Source organism: Diadema setosum, chromosome 8 (assembly GCF_964275005.1).
Source record: "Diadema setosum chromosome 8, eeDiaSeto1, whole genome shotgun sequence".
Lineage (NCBI taxonomy): Eukaryota > Metazoa > Echinodermata > Echinoidea > Diadematoida > Diadematidae > Diadema > Diadema setosum.
Genome location: NC_092692.1, coordinates 23475207 through 23496318, shown reverse-complemented (window position 1 = coordinate 23496318; position 21112 = coordinate 23475207). Strand labels below are relative to the sequence as shown.

Here is a 21112-nt window from a genome sequence, read left to right as displayed (position 1 = left end):
CTTTCTGGAATAAGTAAGCCTTCTTCTACAATTTGGTCAAGTTTCGGAAAATGACATGGGTTTTGAATGTACAGCGTGAGATTTATGAACGCACCCTGTCGAGGCATCCCTGCACAGGTTCCTGACCAGATTTTGGGGACTTACGATGATATATGTTGCATGGGGGCGCTACTAGCACAAAAACGAGCACATGAACCCCCACTTTTTATTGTTTTTCTGGAATTAGTAACCTTTCTTCTACAATTTGGTCAAGTTTTGTAAAAATTACATGGGTTTTGAATGTACAGCATAAGTTTTATCAACCTTATCCTTCAGCTCACCCCTAACAGAAAACGTCCCTGAGAAGGATTTGAGAGATTTCGGTGTTTTCTGCAACGTGAGGGCGCTGCTTGCTGAAGAATGAGAGTGTAAACCCTAACTTTAAAACCTTTTCCTCGTTTTGAGTACCTTTCTCTGCAATTCTTGCAAAGTTGGAGAAAATAACGTGGATTTTGAAAGAATTATGGGGATTTAAGTTTGTCATTGCAGATTTTGTTGCCAATCATGGTCTTGATCCTGTAACGCCATCATTTTGGTACTGGACGGCAGATTAGTCATATTCTTCAAAGTCCCGTAGAAGAAAAACAAACACATGAACTTATGGTTTTATTTACATATTTGGGCTTGGGATGGGTCAAAGTTATGGTATTGAAAGTTTGAAGAAAATGACATGGACTTCACTTTAACTGAGGAACGTCCTTAAGCGTAGTGTCGGTCTCGCGGGCTTTGCTTGCGGAGTTTCGATCTCGTGAGGCTTTTGTGCGTAGTGTCGAACTCATGGACTGTATAACTCGTGGGCTTATTTTACTTGATGTCAAACTCGTGGGCTGTATAACTCGTGGGCTTATTTTACTTGATGTTGAACTCATGGACTTTATTTACTTAGTGTCAAACTCGTGGGAAGTATAACTAATGAGCTGTATAACTCGTGGGCTGTATGACTCGTGGGTGTCGGTCTCGTGACGTGCACCCGCTCACGACACGTACACGAACACTCTTGACATGACTTCATAATCTGAGCCTGGGAGCAAAATAAAGATCGTTGTGTTTTGGAGAAGCGATGAAACTTGTGCCATTTTAATGCGTCTTCCTTAATATGTGTCTAAACTAAGCAGTTATAACTACATCTTTTAATCACTGTTTTCCCCGCGCAATTCCTGCGGACTTAGCGGTAATTTAATGTCAACACCTAGTGCTGGGGATCTTTAATTGTGATCGGTATCGCTGCGTTTATCTGTTAGAGGTCAATTTAAGGCAGTTGTTTTGGAGACAGCACTAGTACCGAACTTGAAACCACCATTACCTCTTCTAGAGGCAGTCTTTGATAGTTGAGAAAACTATTGGAAGCAGTACCAATACCGAAATTCAGTAGACAAGAATGTTATTATTCAAATTGAAGAGAGTGCTATGTATTGTGATGTCTACAGATTCAATTACATTATTTCAATTTCGCAACATTATCCTAAAATTCAATCTACATAAATATCGTTAATACAAGATTGTCTGTAAGGTTGGACAGTCATGAATATTTCTATCGTGACAGCAAAAACCATTTCTATCATCGAACTAAGAAAGATTGACAGAAAACTTTGAAACATTATCATGTTATCTTTAACATGTCTCAACCGACGTCATAGAACAAGTTCAAAATAACTTTTATCCCACAGGATCACACCAAATGCCGAACATTCCCTTACTCTACATCATGTCGAACTACTGACCGTCCTTACTGCATTCATGCGCACAATCAACGAGGTTTGTGAATTACATTTCTATTCAGAAAGATTAAGGAGGTTCAAGAGCTGGAGATCCAAACTGCCAAAAAATTATTCAAAAATCTATCAGTTTTCTAGGGATGCACAAAAGAACCCTATAGGAGCCGGGGTGCTGGGGTGCTGTATCACTGCTGGGAAAAATTAGGAAGCATCCAAATGGTTTGTATGTACATGTTGTATATTACACTGTAGTTGACCATAGATTTCATGTCTTCATCATACGCTGTGTCATTGTTGTGTAGTCTCTGAAAATATCCCTCATTAATAATAATTGTGAGATCTGGTAACATCCTACCCTCACAAAATTTTCACAACCCTTCTTTTTTCTTATTTTTGTTTTTCAAATAATGCTATCACTGAAATAGAAATGGGCAAATCATGTTCCAATAAGATAAAACAAAAACGTTTTTTCCCTTTTGTTTGCTAAATATATTTCTTATATAAATCGCTGTGTGAGAATGATTCCAGTTCATTATTCTGAAGGTTGGTTAAACCGAATATGAATTAAGGTTCGTTAATCTTAAAATCAAAATAGAATTAGAAATTGGTCATCTCTGACAAATTAGGTGATTCGCGTGATTTTTGATAGGCGGCAATTGGCCACGCAATTTCATGTATGTTTATCAGAAAACAGATATTCGAAATTGGCCTCTCTGCTCATACACGATAAATATTGAACAAAACCTCCGCAAATTGAAGCCTGAGTATCAAATTCAATCACATTCTCAGAAATAATTGCAACATTCAGTTAAGAAGCAATGGCAACAGAACAAGAGCCCAAAATGCCAGCTACAACATATCGTAATATGAGAGAAATCCATCCAGGTGTATTAAAGCGAGCTGCTTGCTCAATGAATAAGGCCATGTCAATTTGCGTTTGCCATAATGATGTGTGGCATCGAATCATGTCGGGAGACTTTAAATTTGGTGAACATACTCTCCATGATAATAATACAATATAATTCCATGCAAAAATGATCATTCCAACTTGGTATCTAACGGACGATTGGCAACAGGTTATACCTGCAAACGATACGGACTGCACAAAATCTCCTCAATTTGAAGCATAACTTTCGGCTTTTGACCAATTTTAGGACATGATTGAAAAATTTACTCATAGATTGAAATAATTATAACAAATACCCCAAATGCAAACTACAAAATATCGAAATCTTGGAGGAATTCTTGAAAGGATAAGTGAGCTACTGATAGATTTACACAGTCAGGTCAATTGCATTTGGCATTTCGAGAAAAGCTGGACTGCCATAGAAATAACAGGTGAAATAGCCAAATTTTACAAGGGTAACTTCAATCATTTTTTTTTTCACGATGATGCCATCATGACATTGAAAATAGTAGCGGTCAATTTCGATAGAAAGTCTAATAAGATACAACTTACTGAAATTTTGGGCAAAAATTGGGGAAGGATGAGAAAGATATGCCTTGAATGTATGTGAAATCTGATGACGTCATAAAATTTCATATTTTTCATTTCATGCAGAAATTTGATAACCTTAAATTATTTAGCCAGCCTTGAAGTCCAATTAGCTGTCATCTACCATTCATCAGCTATCATATTTGGGTCATCGTCCATTCTAACAAGGTAAACGGATTCAAAATATGCATTCTCCGCACATTTGCACTGTGTATCGCCATTGACGCACGCACAACATTTCAAATTTGACAAGCAAGTATGACGTTAAATTAAATTGAAAAGACTAGAAATTCGGTAGAAATATGCTCAATGAAATTAGAGATTCCATTCAGAAATTTTGACGCACGCGTACGCTTGCCTACGTACGCGCCAGGGCATTTGTTTTTTTAATACAAAAATATAGATCAATATATGAAATATGGATCTTTATTTTTTTTTTGTGGGGGGGGGGGAAATGACGTTCAGAAATGGAGCTAGAGGCAATAATGTGCTTTTTACAAATGACGTCATAATCTTGAGCTCATGATACATAAGTGCTGCACGTTTCAAGAGCTAAGGGCTTGCGCTTTGAAAGATATGCTCTGTACAAGATTTGTACAGAAAGAAAGATAAAGAATTCGTACAGAAACTGAAGGTGATCCATGAACTTTCAGGGATCACCTAATAAGGTCTGTTAATCCGGCTATATATTGAGGCGCGTAATTCCGAAAATGAAATAAAATTCATTTTGTGACAGAAAAAATATTTTAGTTCGAGAAAAATATGGTAAAATATTACGCAAAGGAAATGCACACACACGCCCACACATACAGACATGTATAAACACGTACAATATACTTACTAATTGACGAAATGGAAAGCGATCGTAATTTTTAATTGTGTCATCGATGAAAAAAAGTATTTTCTTTTCCATATGCCTCCTTTCCTCTCTTTCACATCTTCATCATAATGAGCAATTATTCCCAATATGTTATCGGATTAACGAACCCTATTTCATTGTCGAATTACCGAACCTTATTACATTTTCGGATTAACGAGCCTTCGGAATAACGAACTTTACTTTCTTTTCGGATTAACGCACTTTCGGAATAACGAACACTCGGTATGGAGAGTATCTTTTCATTTTCGGATCAGTGAACCTTCGGAATAGGGCCACAAATTTTCGGATTAATGAACTCTTTTTAATTTCTGGATTAAAAAACCTCTAGGTATAGGGATTTGTGTGTTTCGGAATAACGAACCTTCGGAAAAACGAACATCATCCGTATTCACACATGGCATTAACATGATATAAATCAATCCTTCATTTCTTCATTCACAGCCCTTTGTTTTGAACTAGTCATAGACGGTGAGGGCCATCCATCTCCGTAGACTTAGTACACATTGCAGAAAAGATTCACACGTGGAGCAAGAGCTGACAGATACAATGTACCACGGTTTAGCCATTCACAGTTTGCTGGAATTCTTATTTTCCTTACCTCTTTTGTTAAAAAAATAATCCAATATTCCAACGAGAGTGGCCATTACATTGTCAAACTTTAATTATGGATATAAAGAGGCTCCCTCATGGGCCAAAAGGGGTATCCCTACCACACCCTCCCCCACCACCTCCACAAACCTAAAACACAGTAAAAGCACACGTGCAGAACAAGAGGTGACAACAGCTATCACGATTTAGTCATGTCACGTTTTCTCTTGTGAGCAATCTCAAGATTCATCTTGAACTCCGATGTCGGGTATATTTTGCTTCTTTATCATAAAATGACATAAAATTTCACCTAATGCACAAACATATAAACAAAAGTCAATAATATCCAGAAACATATGCAAATTTATAAACTAGAGTTGTATGTTTCGAACGTGTTTGAAGCTGTACCCTTCATGAAAGTCGATTCCATTGCTATTCCGATCTATTTCCGCAAACTTAACTGATATGGTGTAATCTTCAAGTATAGCTCTTTATAAATCAATCTGTCAGTTTTGTGTCCGGACACGTAGAGTTAGGTAATATCTATTTGTCTTTAAAAAAATCTTTGCACATTTGCTGTTAGTGCACCCCCGTGTCTGTACCATTACGTATCGCTCAACTTTAGTCAGTAGGGATGCAAGAGTAATCACCATCATAAAGACATCTTGTCCTTAAAGAGGAAGTACAGGGTGTTTTTCATAGTTTCGCATCATGTAGTACATAAATCTATAGCTCCATGTTTAGATTCGTGGAATCAATTTTTGTCATTGAGCAGAGAAACCAATGCTCTGAAAATCCAACACAAATTACACTTAACATGGTAGCAGCTTTACAATAAGAATGCATGAGTGGGGGCTCACCATAACAAAGCATGAGTAGGAGGCTCACATATTTCAGAAATGGTAGCGATGCAATTCCATTACAATGCCGCTTACTTAACAAGGTCACTTGTGTAGATTTTATGCATGCTTTCTTCTTTTTTCTGCTTCTTTGAGCCCTTACTCCTGCATTCTTATGGTGAAGGTGCTATGTCATCATTGTTGTTCACTGTGATTTGTTATACATTTTTGAAAACATTCTTATTCATTATCCTAATCACTATAAATTCTGAACCCAGTATAACCAGTTTACAGTTATTCCAATATAAAAGTCTAAAAATCAGCCGGGCACCCATTTAAAGAGTAACTGGTCATTATGCAATGAGACATAAATCAATTGTATTCCTGTTTGGCAAATCCGCTTTGGCGCATACTTTAAATACAGTATCTTTGAGTTTCAGCATCAAAGCTGCTTCAAAGGTAATAAGGCTGTTGTGGCTCTATCTCTTGAACTTTCTTGGAAAGCTGTTGTTAATGTAAACGCCTGGGTATAAACGATGCGTTGAAGAAATGCTTATGAAATTTGTCGAGAACTATACTGTTGTATAATCTAACAACACATAATTGGGCACAGCTGATAACAAGCACTTTTTTGAGCTTGTTTCGAAAAATATTGACAAGATACTGAAATATTTCTAATGAATAGGATGTAATTAGCGTAAAATCGGAAGGAGGAAATGAAAGGTGGCACCAAAATTCTTTAAATTTCGTAACCAAATTGCTGTATTATCTTATCTCTTTACACAGCCTTCAAAATGGAGCCAGCCAAATATGGCATGGACACGATATGAGGTGGGTAAGGCTGGACTGACAGTAATACTTCGACTAGTGAAAATGTACTCATCGATATATGATATAACCAGGGAGTTATTTTAGATGGAAGAGCAACTCTTGGTGAGCCATGCAAACACATGTTTGGGTCCTTAAGCAATTACAATGGGATGTCTAACATTCTCCTACGCTTGGAAGTCATGCTCGGTGCCGCTCCAGCCCACAGACTAAATTTGGAGAAGTCGAAAAAGATTCTCATCACCTCAAATTCTTTAATTGAGGTGATTGGACACGCAGGTTTTGTTTTCAAAGAACAGAATTTGGACTTGGTATATTGCGGGCAAATGAGCTACAGGTTATGTCTATACAAGATAGAATGCACAGTATCTCCCTTGATAGATGACAAAGTTTCGACTAAACAGAATTTTTAAGTGTGATGCCGACATCCTTGAAACAATAGAGGACACATTCTCATAGCCCAAAATGTCAACTACGACATATTAAAATCTGGGAGAAATTCACGTAAGGATAGGTGGGGTAGTGCTCGATGAAGACAGTCATGTCAAATGACATTTCCAGAAAAAAAAATGGACTGCCATAGAGGAAACACATAAAATTTTGCAAGGTTACTTTCAATCGACTTTTTTTTTTTTGTATTCACAAACCTTACTAATTCAACCAATTCAAAATGTGTGGTGTTTGCCTAAAGAAAAAATAAACAGCTACAACATACTAAAATCTAGAAGAAAATTGGCCGAGGATTAGTAGGATACGCTTGAGTGAACTCAGTATTTAATGACGTAATTTCAAGAATTCACTTGTTTTTATTCCTACAATCCTACGATAACTTTAAATCACTTTACCAGCACCGGCAATCCGCGAAATAATATCTGCCACGTGTCACTAATCAGCTACGGAATAAGCATTAAAAAAATGGGGTCACTCTCCATCCTAACGAGCAAAAACGGATGTAAAATTAGCGGTTTATTGCCATTTGCTGTTGACGCACGCGCGGAATTTCAACTTTGACGGGTCCACATGACATCACATTGCGTCAAATTCACTTGAAACTTGATCCACATGCCCTGAAATGTATTCAAAGAAAAATCTAGTGCGATTGAAGCAAGTTAAAATTTCAACGCGCGCGTACGCGTGTGTTCCGTGTAGAGATCAACTTAATGACATGAGTGAATGGAACTTGACTTAAATTATATGTAAATTTCATTGATAAGTTCCTTTCCGTTAAAGAGGTATGATTTTAGATAATGACGTCATACTGACGTCACGGATGATTGATCACGTTGATACATTAGACTGATCGTCCTTAGGACATGATACATAGATGACGTAAGTTTTAAGTTGATTGTCAAAGAACATTTTGAGTTAATGTGTACACGAGTATTGAGGGGAAATAATAAGGAAAGAATCGTATAGATACAAAAGTTGATCTGTGATATTACATGAATAACCTTAAAATTCTTGGGAACAGCTTAGTAAAGAATTAATAGTTGGTCATGTATTTCTGTTCTCCTGGTAATGCGTAATTCGAAATGAAAATTACGTTCTTTTGAAATCAGAGCTGTGGAATATGACTTCCAAGGAGAGCAATGATTCCTTCTCAACCTATAAGGCCTCGCTGTTGTAACTATCAGGAATAATCAATGCACTTTGCATACTTAAAGGTCTTGTTTACCTTTGGGAGCAGTAACTTAAAAGAATTCAAGATATCACATTTGATGCATATGTGTAGGTCTGTTGTATCACAAAACACCCTACCATTGTAAAATTTTCACAATAAAGCCTAAAATATAAGGGGATATCAATATTTTTCTCATTAAACCATAACTGTAGACGGTTTAGTCTGGAAACATTTTCATTAAAACTATAGTTCACATTTTATATATTTCAATATACTTATAACATCTATTACATGGATTCAAATTTTTACAATGGTTGTTTCTATCCCTAACTCATATTTTAGAACTATTTTAAAGCACTAATGCTGGGTCGTTTTTTTTCATCTGCAAATGGTAAATTATGCTTTTAAGATTTGACATGAACACACGAAAACGAATGATTTGAATTTATGACATACTTTATTCATATTTGTTATTTTTAAAGCTTTCGTCAGAAGTTGCGAAAAATTTGGACGAAACCCAGCAAACGTATTTTTATCAACGACACTACTGCCATTGACACTACATTTAAACTCTTCTTCGTGTTAGGAAAGATCTGAGGAAAGCTCTGCAATTTTAATCTCATTGCCTAGTTAAGTTCATTAATGAAGTAATGATAAGGTTTGATTATCATAATGAAAATCAAACTAATTTGATATGCAACAGTATTGGTATAATATTTCAATTCAATAACAAGCTTACAGGACAGCATGGACAAATTAAACGACACAGTTCAAGAGTGAAGAACAAAATTAAACGAACAGTGCTTATTTCTGTTAGGCTACAGCATTTTAATTGTTCCTGTGTTTACCCTCCCAGAACAGTACACATGGCATAATTGAATTTACCTCAGACCCCATCCCACTCAAAGTAGAAGTATTCCGGACTCTCACAAATCGAGGAAAGAGGTACGTATCTATTTTCTACACAAATGTTTCGTATCTCACAATGCAATTTGTAATTATATCGTACTGTGTTTGATGCTGAGATGCCAAAAATATTTATACATTGAAATCGGTTCTCGCCCATAGGGCATGCAAGATTGTAAATAGATTATTCAGTTTCTCGATAGTGCAGCCAAAAATACAAAATCGTATCGTTTTTTTTTAATCGCCACTGGGCAGCCACAAATGCACAAGGGCATCCGAATTTGTCATAGAGAACTCAAGAATGCATAAAAGTCATTCATACTCGCCGTAGTGGATTCAGGTTTAGCACGGAAGGACACATATCCAAAGTTAGAACATTCAATTTCGCCAAAAGACATTTATGTTCATAATACTGAAATTACAGTCATGTATTCAGTGTTACATGCATATAAAATTATTATGCATATTGTATGTTACTGGTTCAAAGACTTGTTTCTAATACATATTTCACCTTTGTGGTTTCTCCACTATTTACTATTTACTTTTGACGTTCGCCTGTCTATTTCGGAGACCTTATTTATAATTTTCATCACAAGATGCATATCTATGTATATATATATATATATATATATATATATATATATATATATATATATTCGGTCTATTTCGTAAGTTCTCCAGCATAATTGCTACTTCGATCATAAAATTTTGAGGGTTTGGAGCATACGTGTCGGCTTTGTAATTCAAATTCATTTTTCAATCAGTCGAATGTGCATTCATGTCTATCAAAGCTTAAGTGTTGTCATTCGAATTCGTAAAAAAGTACTCCAACTTCGCGAAGCAGTCATTCTTTGGTGAGTGACGGGATGTGATTGCGCAATTTTTAACACATCGAGCAATCAAATTAGCACGATAGTGTCTCGTTCCCTCATATAATCATTAACCTAATCATGTCTTTTATGCATTTTTTGGCTTTAAATACTCATGCCTATGTCCTTTTCATATTTTCATTTATCTATTTTTTTAAAGGTATATGCATTTATTGTAACAGACTTCATGAGGTCACTTTCCAGCATTTCTATTTTCACTAACAATAACAACTATGCTAATTTCCTTTGATTTGAATACCAGAACATTATATTTTGATGTGTTCTTCATGTAATATGCATTATATATAGGCCCTTTGTCATGTTTGGAAAAGTACATAGGCTGAATAATAAATGTAGTTTTTCTTTTTTTTTTTCATCGGGGAGTGAGTGCTAAACACACTATGGTAGTTATTGATTTACAGTAAGGAGAGCTCATTTCAGTGGAAATAACGGTCTATTTCTTGGCACCCGAGGCATCTGCGGAAGTACGCCCGGGTTTGTCTATACCAACGAACATGAATGTATATATATATATATATATTCTCCTATTGTATAATCTCCTCAATTTTCATCAGTTGAGGAGATTATACAATAGGAGATTCAAGCTTCTACCAACCTTTAGTGATTTGCTGGCTAGCTTTCATCCACTCCTGTGGACTTCTTCGGGCCAAGTGATTGCACCGTTTTTCTAGCACTGCCTGGTTGTTTCTTGATCATTGGACCGAAGATTGGTGATAAGCTGTATCCGGAATCCCTATTGAGTGTTAGTTTGATTCTTTCTTTTTTCAGGTATACTATAGATTCTTTCATTTTTCTTGGCCAAAATTCCTTTCAAAGGCTAGAACTGTTTCATCATTCCATCCATGAATGGGCACGAAACGAAAAACCACACTGACTAGATCATTGAAGAAACTTAAGGACAACAAACATTTCGAAGAAAAGACTAGCAGACGAGTCTCACCCTCCATCTCGTGCCAATGCACGACCTCAAAAATCTACAGCCTTCCGAAGATTCATAAAAGGAACGTCCTTTGCGACCCATTGTCTCCTCCATTAACTCTGTCTCACATGATCTTGACTAGTATGTTGCCGAGATGATCCAACCTATCGTTTGGGGCACAGATATACACATTGTAAACACATGTGATTTTAACAAACGAAAACAGAAAAACTGACCAGAAATGAATATCATTTATTAGTGGAAAATTGAGCAAAGAAAATTGGATTCCATCGGGATGGAATCCCATTTTAAATTTTGGAAAATTGAGCAAAGAAAATGGGATTCCAGAGGGATGGAATCCCATTTTCAATTTTCGATGGAATCCCATTTTCAATTTTCCGCGTGTGATTTTGTGGATAAAGTAAAGACATGCAAATTATCCCCAAATAAGAAGGTTGTGAGCTACGATGTCATTTCTCTTTTAACTGGTGTTACTGTAAAACCTGTAAAACGGGCTGTTGATATTGTTACAGAATGGTTGCAGGAACACTCGACACTTGACGATAGAACAGGTTTAAGCCCCGAGAAAAATGGCGACCTACTTAGACTGTGTCTTGAGAATACATATTTCTCCTACAATGGCACTCTTTACCAACTAACGAAACACCAATGGGCTTACCTATCTCCCCAGTTGGTATACAATATATATCTAGAATATCTGGAAGAGGAGATTTCTCACATGTCCCTAGGATATGTTGGAGGTATGTCGATAACGCCTTTGTCATCATAGACCAAGATCATATTGATGAATTTACAACAAACATCAATAGCACAGACCAGCATAATATATATGCAGTTCACTGTGGAGGAAGAGCAGAAAAGTTTACTGAACTTTGTAGACACCAAGGTCGAGGTAAATGTTGACCTCAATAAGAATCTATCACCGTGTACAGGAAACCTACACACACTGATTCTTACTTGAACTTTGAATCAGACCTCTCAACACAAAAGTGGGGGTTGCCATCTCTTTATACTCGAGAGTTCGGAAGGTTACCTCAGACAGTGATGGACTAGAGAATGAATTTCTACACGTTGTCCAAGTGCTCACATCATGTGGATACCCACCGTGGGTAAGACAAAGAGCAAAGGACAGAACAAGAAACAAAATCCTTCAAAAGGATAACAAGAACCAAGCATCCGAGTTGTTCTTCCTTTTGTCAACAGTTTAGCCACTCGTCTGAAACAACCATCCATGACAAGGAGATTACTCTAGCCTTCAAGAGTTCCAACACTCTAAAGAGCAGGCTGGTCCACCCTATAGACAAAGAACCAAGGAAACAAAGGACAGGTATTATCTTTTTGTTGGTGAAACTGGCAGAACTCTACATGACCGACTAAAGGAACACAAAAGAACCCTTAGGTTAAGGGATTCCGGATACAGCTTATCACCCATCTTCGGTCCAATGATGAAGAAACAACCAGGCAGTGCTAGAGAAAAAGTGCAATCACTTGGCCCAAAGAAGTCCACAGGAAAGCATAAAAGCTAGCCAGCAAATCACTAAAGGTTGGTAGAAGCCTGGATCTCTTCTTGTATATATATATATATATTTTTTTTTTCCTGGGAGTAATGGAGTCAATCTATTTCCGACCTATTGTATGACATGTGGACGCTATTCCGTCATGGTCATGTCGGCTTCACTTCACTTCACTTCACTTCACTTCAATTCACGTCAATTCAATTTAATTTGCCTTTATTTCCACCAGTATCAGTGATCTGTTTATCAATTCAACTGTTAGTCAATTTGAAAGGACAAATCTCTGAATATAATACTAATTCCTTATGTATATAGGACGTACGAATAATAATGTAGTGAAAAATACACATTTTGCAATTGTATATTCATATCGATGGAAAAGAGTGTAGCTTGTAGCCTCTTCTGCAGCTTCCCAGTCACCAACCCTTCGCTGGTAAATTGTATGAAATAACTCCGAATTCGAATATACGTGCAAATCTGAATGCTGGAAAAGATGCTAGTTGCGGCACAAATTGTCGCCTCTGAACAAATTGTAGCCCCTGAAACGGGTGACAAATTGTGCAAGGAGCTGACAGCACAAATTGTTGTCCCTGCACAATCTATCGCCTGGCGACAATTTATGCCGAGGGCTGACGGCACAAATTGTAGCCCGCCCTCGAAGCACATGGGGGGGGGGGTGTGGGGTGATATCATTCTTGACATAGGCATTGGAATACCAAAACATAACTTACATGGCTACATCCATGTACATAAGCCATGTAAAAAGTCACGTTAAGGTTTCGAGGAAGTGTGTATGTGCGCGCGCACATGATAACTGAGTGCCCGTTTGTGTGTGTGCGTGTGTGTGTGTGTGTATGCGTGTGTGTATGTATGTATGTATGGGGTGCGCGTGAAGAGGAGATGATGGATCGGGTGTGGGTTTTAGGGACGGGTGTGAATGTGTGTGTGTGTGTGTGGAGTGGGTGGATGATGGGTGAAAGTAAGGGAAATGTGTGTGGGCTCGCGCGCATGTGTGTGTGTAAACAAGTGTGCGTCAGGGATGTCTGTATGTGTGTGAGTCTGTGTGTGTATGGTGTTTATGTGGAGGGATGTGTGCGAAGGCGGATGTAAACGTGAATGGGGGTAAGTGTGTGTTATTGCCTCTGTGCGTGTGTGTTTGTGTGTGTGTGTGTGCGTTAGCACGTGTTTCTGTATGTGTGTGTGCGTGTGCGTATATTTGTGTTTAGGCGAGGTTAGCATCAACCACCACACATGCACACAGATTCCACACATGTTATTATACTCCAAACACACACACACACACAGCTATGCGCACACGCATACACATGTCACATATACGCACCTACACACCATACACAACACATACCATGCAGCACCCCCCCCCCACACAGACATAATACACATCACATTTACCAGTCATACCCACCACACCCAAGCATAACACAGGAACAACCACGCACTCAAAACACACAATTCGTAGTGTACCTTAGCATTATCTTCTGCAGCTTGAAGACAACAACCGCCGACAATTTGTGCAGCTACGTTTCATTTTACCAGCACAAATTGTCACCATTGCAGTCAAAAATTGGGAATTGCACGAGCAGCACAATTTGTCACCAGGCGACAATTATTGTGCAGGGGCGACAATTTGTGCTGTCAGCTCCCTGCATGTATTGTCGCCCCGTGCAAAAAGCTATATTGTTTGCGTGCATACATATAGGGCCCATAACAGAAGAAAATCACCCTATTGAATACGTTCTATGATTTCTGTGGCTAGTCTGTATGCATTTTCTTTTTTTTTTCCTTTCGCTCATTCATGGTGTATTTATGCAAAGTAAGCACTTCACATCTTGTTTATGCACCTTATTCGGTCATGTGTCATGTACATTTTGTGTGTGTGTGCGTGTGTGTGTGCGTGTTTTACTGTGCAGGGCCACTTGATAAAGCCTTTTTTAAAAACTTGAAATGGCTATCCTATTCACACAAAACGGAGCGGAAATAATGCATTGAACAATTGTGTAAATGAAAATTTAATAATACTGCATTATGAAAGAAAATTTCCAAAGATTAAAACGAATAAGGTACTTGATTTTAACAGAAATGAAGGTTCATTGTTTTTTTGAGTAGCAAAAAATAAATAAATGAAAATAAAAATAAAAAAAAGAGGAGGAGGCGATGATGTTTGCGCATCTACAGGTGCTATTTTCCTCATTTTTGGACCATCCAATGAATGTGACTTTTATTCCACGACTTTCATGACAAAACAAAGACTGAATTGAATGGCCCCTCTTCAAAAGAATACTAAATTAAGAAGAAGAAGATAGAATATAAGAAAACTATAAAAAACAATGATGATATACAACACCTGTTTGCATGTGCTGAAATTGAATGAACAAGTTGTATAATTAAATACTCTAAGGCGACATTCAATGTTCTAATCTAGCTTGAGGGAGCTTCACAAGAAAAGTTGGTTGCACTATGTCGTAGGCTTATTAGCAACTTTGGTTGCCATGTACCGAATTTAGCGAGTTTAGCTGTTCTAAGGCGAATTTGAATGATTATTGAAGACTTTAGCTGCCTAGGAAAATGAATGATCTATTTATACTCTTTCATGCACTACGTGCAAAATTGAATGACCTATCTATACTATCCGTGCACTATGTGTGGAATTAAACGGGAAAACCTGTATTAAATGATTACTACATGTACTTTTAAACAACTTATACTGATATCATGGGTTTTGTTTCAGTTGGCACACACTTCAAATAATCTATGTTTAGAAACTTCATAGTTTATACTTTGTAATGATATATATTCAATTTGACCTTCCGTGATATTGATTGTATACAGATTATGTATTGTTATTACAAATATTTCTATCACACAGGCACATTTACAATTTCATATAAGTTTCTACAAATGAGAAATATTGAAGGTAATATATTCAGGGAACAGGATCATTTTATTTCTTCATTTGTACATTCTAATATTCAGTGGTGTATCTAGGGGGGGCAAGGGGGGCACGTGCCCCGGGCGCCACTCCTTGGGGGCGCAACAAAACGAAAAAAAAAAACGAAGAAGAAGAAGAAAAAAAGAAAAGAAGAAGAAGAAGGAAAAAAAAAAACTCGCCCGGAAGGGGGGGGGGGAGGGAGGGAGAATGGTGGGGGGGGGGGCAGAAAACCAAATCAAACAAGTTAAAAACAAACCATGATGATGACGCGGACAAAATGACAATGTTTATTGTGTTCACACAAAAATTCCATGTTCTGTGAGCTGAAATACAAAAATTTTCGGCTCGCTCGCTGCGCTCGCTCGCCAAAATCTATCAAAATTCATTACAATTAAATCACCCTCAAAAAGATCCCTTTTAAATGCTTGAAAAAGCATCATGTGGACTTTGTTTAAAGTCCCTACCGGGATGGGGCTGGGGTTGAACACTTTTTCAGAAATTAGGGGCGCAATTTTCGTGCTTGCCCCGGGCGACGTTTTCCCTAGATACGCCACTGCTAATATTTCAAATTGTGAATGTAATTATATGTAAGCACATGATAAACCTTAAAACATCGACATGTACCGTTTTCAAAACACAGTACTGGTTATGCACTTACATGCAAAGTATTATCTGATGAGACAGTAAAAACTGCTGTAAATCCCACTTACTTCACATGTATGAGCTAGTCATGGCGTTGTTATGGAGATAAGTTATGCTTGTTGAATCACTGACAAAATGATTAACAATATGTTATGTATAAACCAGTGCTAGAATGGAAAGGTGATGACATTATCGCCTAGTCTAATTGAGGTTTGTAACTGTGAATCATAGAATACAACTAAGAGACAGCAGAGCTTGCTGTTACTCTCGCTGTTACTGAAAACTATCTTTCGTGTATCTTCTAAACTTGTTTGCGTTTTTTTTAATTCGAAAACCATGGAATAAAGTCTTCATCACAAGTAAAAATTGTACTCAGGTTCACAAGAGTTACAAGGATAAATCCTTCAAAAATATTCAACGTAGTGTCGTTAAAGTGCATTTCTACCTCCATACCATAGAGTACCCGTCTTCCTTTTCACAAATGAAGCAGCATTGACAAGTTTGTTTGTTTGTTTGTTTGTTTTTTCATTTTCATAGTTATGACTTACGACATTTCCGTTAATCATGTTCCATATCATTTTTCTTTTTCAAAATGACAATGATGAATCCCCGGTAAGGTATTTCTTCATTTCCTCCTCCACTCCTATTTACAATTTTATCGTATCATTTCGGCACATTTCGGCACATTTAATTACAGGCGTGACTTTCGATTGGCTGTAGCGGAGGAACATGGATCGTCGAAACCCTATCCAAACATCATTGTATACAAAACATTTCCATGCAGAAATCCAGTAAGTATCAGATAAGCCATGACAAAATTAGGACATTTTCTAATTTTCATGACCTCTTCCTTGCTGGAATCGTTGAAATGTTACAGTCTGATTAATATAGTTTATGCGAATTTTTGACTTGGGAATGCGGAATTAAAATTAATTCCTTTATTTCTTCAGACAATACCACAAATGTTGCCCCTCTTTTGAGCATTTTACTAAAAGAAAAATAAGGGATATGAGCTGGTCCTAAAAAGGACTGGACCAGGATGACGTTGCCTGAGTTCCTCACGACAGCTGCCAACAGAATGGCCTGGAAAGGAACTGCTGCGTCTTCATCAATCTCTGATACTAAGTAACTAATGTGCAGACCATGCGTTAAAAGAACCCCTTCCATACAGACATGGCCACCTTCTGTATAATTATTGGAATATCTTTCAAACATGATCTTAGGCTGAATGACCCTTTGGTAGCCTACATAATACTTTGAGAGCTCGGGCAAATTATTATAATGATATAGGAAATTGGAAGGATATTGATCAAGATTGCCATGTGAATAGACTCGAAGAACTTTAAGCATGCTCGTAAACATGATGAATGATCCCGTATACAGTATTATTAGTTAGTTGAGGAAATGGCCTGTCTTTATGTATATATGTGTATATATATACATGTGTATGTGTATGTGTAGTATACATATTACAGGTTGTTGGATGAATGCAAAAGTTATTACAATAGTAACTGAAAATGTGATATGAAACTCAAGGAGGAAATTAAGAAATACGAGTTAGGTGATACGCTTCGGGTCATCAGATACTGGTCGCCCGCGATTGACACATCTTAAAGTGACAGTTAGCAATCGAAGCAATACTATGAATGGTATTATCAATTCAAAAGGAATGACACCCTTATGTAAGCATACCAAGATGGCTTTGTCTAATCTTGTCCTCATTATAATTATAATATGATTAGTTGGGCGAGCTCTACAAGCCTGCGAAATTTTGCAGTAGTAGAAGCTACAAAAACTACAAAAAAACTACAAAACAAAGAGAAATTGCTTGTGTGTGCGTGTGAATGCGTTTACTTGACAATGTGATCTGAACGTGGACGAAAGCGGAACTAGCTCAATTGCAAAAAAAAAGTAAAAGAAAAAGGATTTTGTCCTGTATCTTGGTTCGAACCTGCACGTGACCTTACATCTCTGGCGCCAGAGACTGAGTTCTTAGCAATGTGGCTATGCGTCTCCACGCAAGAAAACATGAATGCAAGCTTTTAACCCATGTGAAAGAAAAATCTAGAATCAAGAATCAATTCTTCATGATTTTATTCGCATTTTCCCTTTTTAAACTCCAAAATTGTTTTGGAGGATTAAGGATATTTGTGAGCGTGCATCACAAAACAAAGAAAAAGTAGAACCCCTCGATTTTGCGTGAGGACTGAAAATGGTGAAATGGGTCAACCTAGTCAATCCTGAGTTTTTCATATTTTCTGAAAGAGCTATCCTTCTTCAACAATTTTCTTTAGTTTGGGATCATAACATAAATGGTAAAGTGTGTTTCCATCAGTTTTTTTACAACCTTTTTTTTGTGGGGGGGGGAGAATAGAATGATCAGGTATGTCCTAAGAGTCCCCTTTTCATTTCTTGACATCCTTAACACACTCTTAAATTTCAAGTCTAATAACTTTTGAAAGGATAACTTTACTGCTTTGAAAGTTGGCATTAATCACGGACAGAATGTGTTAATAGACCATGCTTAATTTCAGCTTAATCTGATAATCCCTTCATTGTTGTTGCTCCGGGGGTTTACATCCCGTGATTTATCCCTTTCATTGCAGAGCTAGTAGCGCTTGAATAGACCCTGTACTTCAGAGCCTGTTTTCTCAGTTCACACATTTCCAGAGTGTGTGCTTTCGTTCTAGTATTTGGAAAGGTTAGGGGAGTCCATTTGAATTGAGTTATACATCATTTTAAAGCTTAGAGTCTGCTCTTTAACATTCTGCTCTTAACTGGAAATCCATGTCTTGCGACTTTTGTTCGTTTTGTGATGCAGGGTCACATTTGAAAAAATAGAATGCAAGATTAATAATGCTTATTGTCTTAGCTACAACATTGTGAAATTTCAAAGGAAATGGAGTAAAGTCAAGTGAGATACAGCTTCCAGAACGTTGTGAAGTCCCATAGACAAAGCACGTGGGCTTGAATGACTTTGAAACTTTTCATTTAATAAAAATTTTGAATATGACGACATCGCCAAACTGAAGAACAATGACGCTGACTCGAAACACAACTGTCCGCAGTACAACACATTCGAATTTGGTATGATATTGAGCAAAATGACTGAGATGCGAGCAAATGAATGTCAGAACATGTACGTCATAAATCAAATTCCACTTTTTTGACTTGAGATGACGATATGATGACGTCATACTACCTTAATCGAAACATTGTTATTTACAATTGACATGCTTATGAAATATGAAATAAAAACGTGGGGTTCCTGCATTTTTAGTCTAGTGGGATTTTGGGAAAATGTGAATGTTAGAGGCATTTGTAGTAAAAGTTGGGAATCGGTTTACTTTGTACAATTCAAGTACGCTGAATAAAAATTCCGATTCCTAAGCGGAATTTTGGGTCTAAGACCATCTAATTTGCATAAACAAAATTGCTGCAATCCATTGCTTTTTAAGGTGTTTCGATCATTTAATTTTCATAAAACCTCCACAGAAATGCAGAAATAGCAATAACTTCAGTAATCAAGGTGCCAAGACAATGGCTGGGTCGTCAATTCTTTATAACATTCACTTATATCCAAATTAAGAAGTGAAATATGCAAATTAGGAGTTGCCGCTGATACAGCAATGTATTACAGCATATGCACCTGCATAGTACTTGTTAACTTTTGTTTTTAATCATTTTTACAAGTTATCGGGAAACAAAAATCCTGCAATAAATCAATTCAAAAGAACTGAATAACACTGCCGCAATGTATGAATATGTTTCATAACAGTTATTACGTCAAGACCTGTTCATGATTCCTGGTGTGATAAAGAGATACAAAAATTAACTGCAACTACATGTACTAAACAACATACCTCTTTTATCTCATTTGCATAAAAAATCATGCGAATATTCGCCCATTTTATATGCATATTTCCACCAAAACAAAATCTTGCTATCAAAGTGTATCATGGCGTCATGAAAAAAGTATACGCTATCGGGCAATCATATCACTATACATAGCTCTATAGATTAGTGCACGGTCACTGTATCTTACCCTGTACTTTGTCGTTTTCACTGGATAAGTTGGTATATAATTATTTTCAATCTGCAGGTGAATGTAAAATCCAATGTGACAACTTTCATAAATCTCGTGTGCGAACATATACCTTTTTTTTATCTATCTCTCCACCTACTCTGTAGGCTCAAGCAAAAAACAAAAACAAAAACAAAAACATTATATTTTAGCTGTCGAAGAATCATAATCTCAGTCGAAAAGTCTATTTCTCAATCGAGCTAAATCAATCTACATTCATGCAAGGTTTGCATCATCAGATTGTTGTTGACATGCACACACTGCTGTACATTTTAAACCTAATTTGTGACGTTTCCATCGAAACGTTCTGCATTGCTTTCTCATGCACATGAAATCATCTCAAGGCAACTTTGCAGGATTGGAGCTAGAGACATCAGTACAGGCTGTAGGCCAGATCAAAACGTTCCCACCCATTGTCTACTGGTGAAGAAAGATCAGGTCTGGTACAGTGAGCAGGTTTATCTTTTCTTTTCTTTTTTATACAGGAGTATTGTTGAACTGCTTCCGCGAGCGTTCCGTTTACTTTTATCGGTAAAATGGGCGGACAACAATGTTGTTTTCTGAACGAAACGCTTTTCAAACTCAACAAGCACGCAAACGGTCTATGCGACCACTGCAAGCTGCCAGAGACAGTGAGACATTTGTTTTTTCATTGCGCTAAATTCAATCAGCAGAGGTCGAAACTAATAAAATCAAAGCGTGTAGGTAATATATCAACGCAAGCCCTTTTTCACCTTTCCTCGCAGAGAGCAATTATCATCTATATTTCCTGAAAGAGACCAAAAAATATTAAACAATATGAAGTCGTCTGTATTAACACCACTGCATGGATATTCTGAAAACGCAACAATGTTAGATAACAACATTACGGCAAATTCCAAAGGGATTTCTGACAAAAATGTGCACTTTGCAGTTAACATACACGTTATAATATTCATCCTCTAAATGAAATGAAATGAAATGAAATGAAATGAAATTTATTCATATTCCACATAGTGGACATTATATGATAAAATATACAGGGTATAACACATAGTGGATATAATATCAATACTATACAGAGTATATAACATGTATATACAAAATATCGTGATATTCTGGGATAAAATCACACCATGTACAAATGTGGAGGGGACTACTTAGAAGCACTGCTTGTTAAATGTAGTCCCCCTACAGATTAT

At 37.1% G+C, this 21112-nt stretch overlaps 1 protein-coding gene across 1 annotated transcript in view; it reads left to right on the top strand.

Annotated features, from left to right (window-relative positions):
* LOC140232159 (autocrine proliferation repressor protein A-like) overlaps window positions 1-21112 on the top strand; it is a 190564-nt gene that overhangs the window by 136621 nt on the left and 32831 nt on the right. The window contains exons 10-13 of the mRNA XM_072312303.1: window positions 1707-1794; window positions 6343-6387; window positions 8862-8950; window positions 16545-16638. Coding sequence (XP_072168404.1) covers window positions 1707-1794; window positions 6343-6387; window positions 8862-8950; window positions 16545-16638 — 316 coding nt within the window. The remainder of the gene's footprint in view (window positions 1-1706; window positions 1795-6342; window positions 6388-8861; window positions 8951-16544; window positions 16639-21112) is intronic.